This window comes from Mobula birostris, chromosome 13 (assembly GCF_030028105.1).
Source record: "Mobula birostris isolate sMobBir1 chromosome 13, sMobBir1.hap1, whole genome shotgun sequence".
Classification (NCBI taxonomy): domain Eukaryota; kingdom Metazoa; phylum Chordata; class Chondrichthyes; order Myliobatiformes; family Myliobatidae; genus Mobula; species Mobula birostris.
In genome coordinates, this window is record NC_092382.1 from 99,435,906 (window position 1) to 99,438,642 (window position 2,737).

At 51.5% G+C, this 2,737-nt stretch overlaps 1 gene segment (V, D, J or C); it reads left to right on the forward strand.

Annotated features, from left to right (window-relative positions):
- Nucleotides 1-1,247: 1,247 nt before the first annotated feature.
- On the forward strand, nucleotides 1,248-2,436 carry LOC140208076 (T cell receptor beta variable 30-like). The segment is given in 2 exon segments: nucleotides 1,248-1,314; nucleotides 2,120-2,436. Coding segments are annotated over 2 exon segments (384 nt in total).
- Nucleotides 2,437-2,737: the final 301 nt, after the last annotated feature.

The window sequence follows — 2,737 nt, forward strand, 5'->3', positions numbered from 1 at the left end:
TGCTTATAGTTTTTCCTCTCTTTTCCCTAGGGTATTGCTCGCTTCCTCCCGTTCTGTGCCTTTTCTGTCTCAATCTGCGCTTTTCTCCGCCCATTTCCATCCTCACTCTGATCTTCCTTCGTCGGAACCTCTCCATACCGACCGCCGCCCGAAAGTACCCCAGCTTCAATCGTCCCCGTTCTCTACCCTGTGGTTCTCGCCGTCCGCATACTCACCTCTTTTCACTCCCACTCTCTTCTTCAGATGTGACCCCGGTGACGATCCAGCAGATCCCAGCTTTCTCCGGTCCTATTGGCCGGGCTGTGACGCTGAACTGTACTGTCGAGGGGAGTAGCAACACGGCTGATACGATGCTCTGGTACAGACAACACCCGGGACAGGGGCTCGAGAACTTGTTCTACTCTACATATGCCGGTAACGTGCAACCAAAGGGGCCGCTGTATGGCTTTACTGCAGAAAGACCGAGCAGCTACATCTTCAGGCTGAGCTCCGTCGCCTTGGAGGCGAATTCGTCAGCCGTGTACTTCTGTGCCTGGAGTGATCACAGCGACTGAGTCAGACGGAGGAGCTGAACAAAAACCTCACCGTCTTGATGTCAATCGAAGCGCGGGTGTGAGCCCGTCCGACAGATGGCGCTGCAATGTTGCCGCTGAGAGAAATAACAGGTCGACGATATCGCACCTGCTCTTGTCATGTCGTTCTCTTGATTGGCATTCAAATGGTGGGGACGATTCTGCACAGATATTTGTGCACCCGTTCTGTGTGTTTTTTTTTCGCTGAAAGCTACCGTCGGATGATCAGACTATATAGACACTACCTCCAAAGAAATTCCCCATTCTTAGATCCTCCGCACTTAATCCACCACATCCATTGTTCGAAACACAAAATGCTCGGACATTTAGTGTGTGGAGGAACAGCAGGACCTGGGTGTACAACGGTAGGAGGCACACTGCGAACGGTCTGAAATGATCAGGAACAGTGGGTGTTCGTCCAGAAGGTCACGACACGCACCGGGAATGGGGTGCAACGATGAAAAAGCAGTCGGCTCTCGGTGTACAAGGACAGGACACAAACAGTAAATGGTGTGAAGATCTGACGAGCAGCGGACCGTTGGTGTACCAGGGAAGGATTCACTGTGAATGTTGGAACCTCGGTTTTCAAGGGTAGGACACACACAGAGAATGATGTGAAGTTTTGAGGAACAGGGAACTTCGGTGAACTGCCCTTTCCACGCTCAGTTGTTTGGGATGTCGGGGTCCTCAGGAATGGAATTATTTGATGCGCAACAGAAGACAGTTGTCAGCAAGAGAACGGGTGAGCTGACCGCCATCTAAGGGGCGGCTTTCACTCAGACGGCGAGGTGTTGTTATTCCTCAGAGTACATCGCGCAGGCGTTGTTCTTTCGTTCTTCCCTAAGCATTCAAATGAGAGAAATTCTGCGGCGCAAGGAACTTCACAGCCGGTTCTTCGTTACATGACCGCGTTGATCGTAACTTCCCAGTGAACCCAACTGGATTGAGATTTCCAACTCCCTGCTGTCTCCCTACACCTACCTCCCGCCCATTCGTCCCGTTGCCCGTCATTGGAGGGTTCTTTCTCACTGCGCCGGAGGGAGGCCAATCTCTCGAATGAGGCAGGCTCATAGAAGGGGCGTGGCTGATTGCTACTTCCGCAAAACTCCCTACGTCACTGGGATACGTAACAAACGGGGTCGAAGTGAATGAATTCGCCTCCGCCGCCCGCACCACTTTCATCACTGAGAGAGTAAACCCTCCAAGGAAGATGTTCCTGTTTCTGCAATTCATCCTCGCCTTCCGCTGTGAGTGAAATTTCAAAAATATTATTTCTTCTCCCATTGCTTCCTTTCACATTCCCTTCACTCGCTTTGCCCTCGGGTAGTCTCGGACTCATTCCTTATTAATTTACTAGCCCTCCCGTCCGCAACTCTCTTCCCTCTGCCGCCGGCTTCAAATTTAAAACACCTTTGAAGATTACACGACTGCAATCCCCCTCCTACCTTCCCTCAATGTACCCTCCTTCTGACCTTCACCAGTGATCCGGTGATCCGGTTCTCCGTGTCCATTCACACCGTTCTGCCACCCTCGTCTCTTTTTTCCAGGCGCGACCTCGGTGACGATCCACCAGACTCCAGGTTTCTCCGGAACTGCCGGCCAGAAGGTGACCCTGCGTTGCACAGTAGAGGGTAGTACCAGTGGTGCTAACTACTTGTACTGGTACCGACAAGACCCGGGAAAGTGTCCGGAGTACATGTTTTACTCGAGCACAGTTAATTCCGTGTACCCAGAGGGATTGGTCGACGGTTTTACGGCGGAGAGACCGCAGACCAACGAGTTCTTCCTGAAGTCCGACAAAGTGGAGGCAAATTCGTCGGCCGTGTATTTCTTCGCCTGGAAAGATCACGGCGGCTCAGAGTGACGGGGAAGCTGTACAAAAACTCTCAGTGTCAAAAGTGTCGCTGTTGTCAGCAAAACAGGAAACACGCCTCCTGTCAATCACATCGTGGGTGGTAGGTCTCTCATTCAGTCGTGTGTGCCGTGGCGTTTAATCAGTGAAATAAGGGGCGATATCATTGCACCGCAGCTATTAATTTCCTCCTCTTCCGAAACATCCATTTGGCTGAAGAGAATCCACACACTCACCATTCTTTCTTATGTGCGGTCTTCCCACACATCATCAGTCTCGGAAATTTCAATGTGCTCATAGTATCAGAAACTTT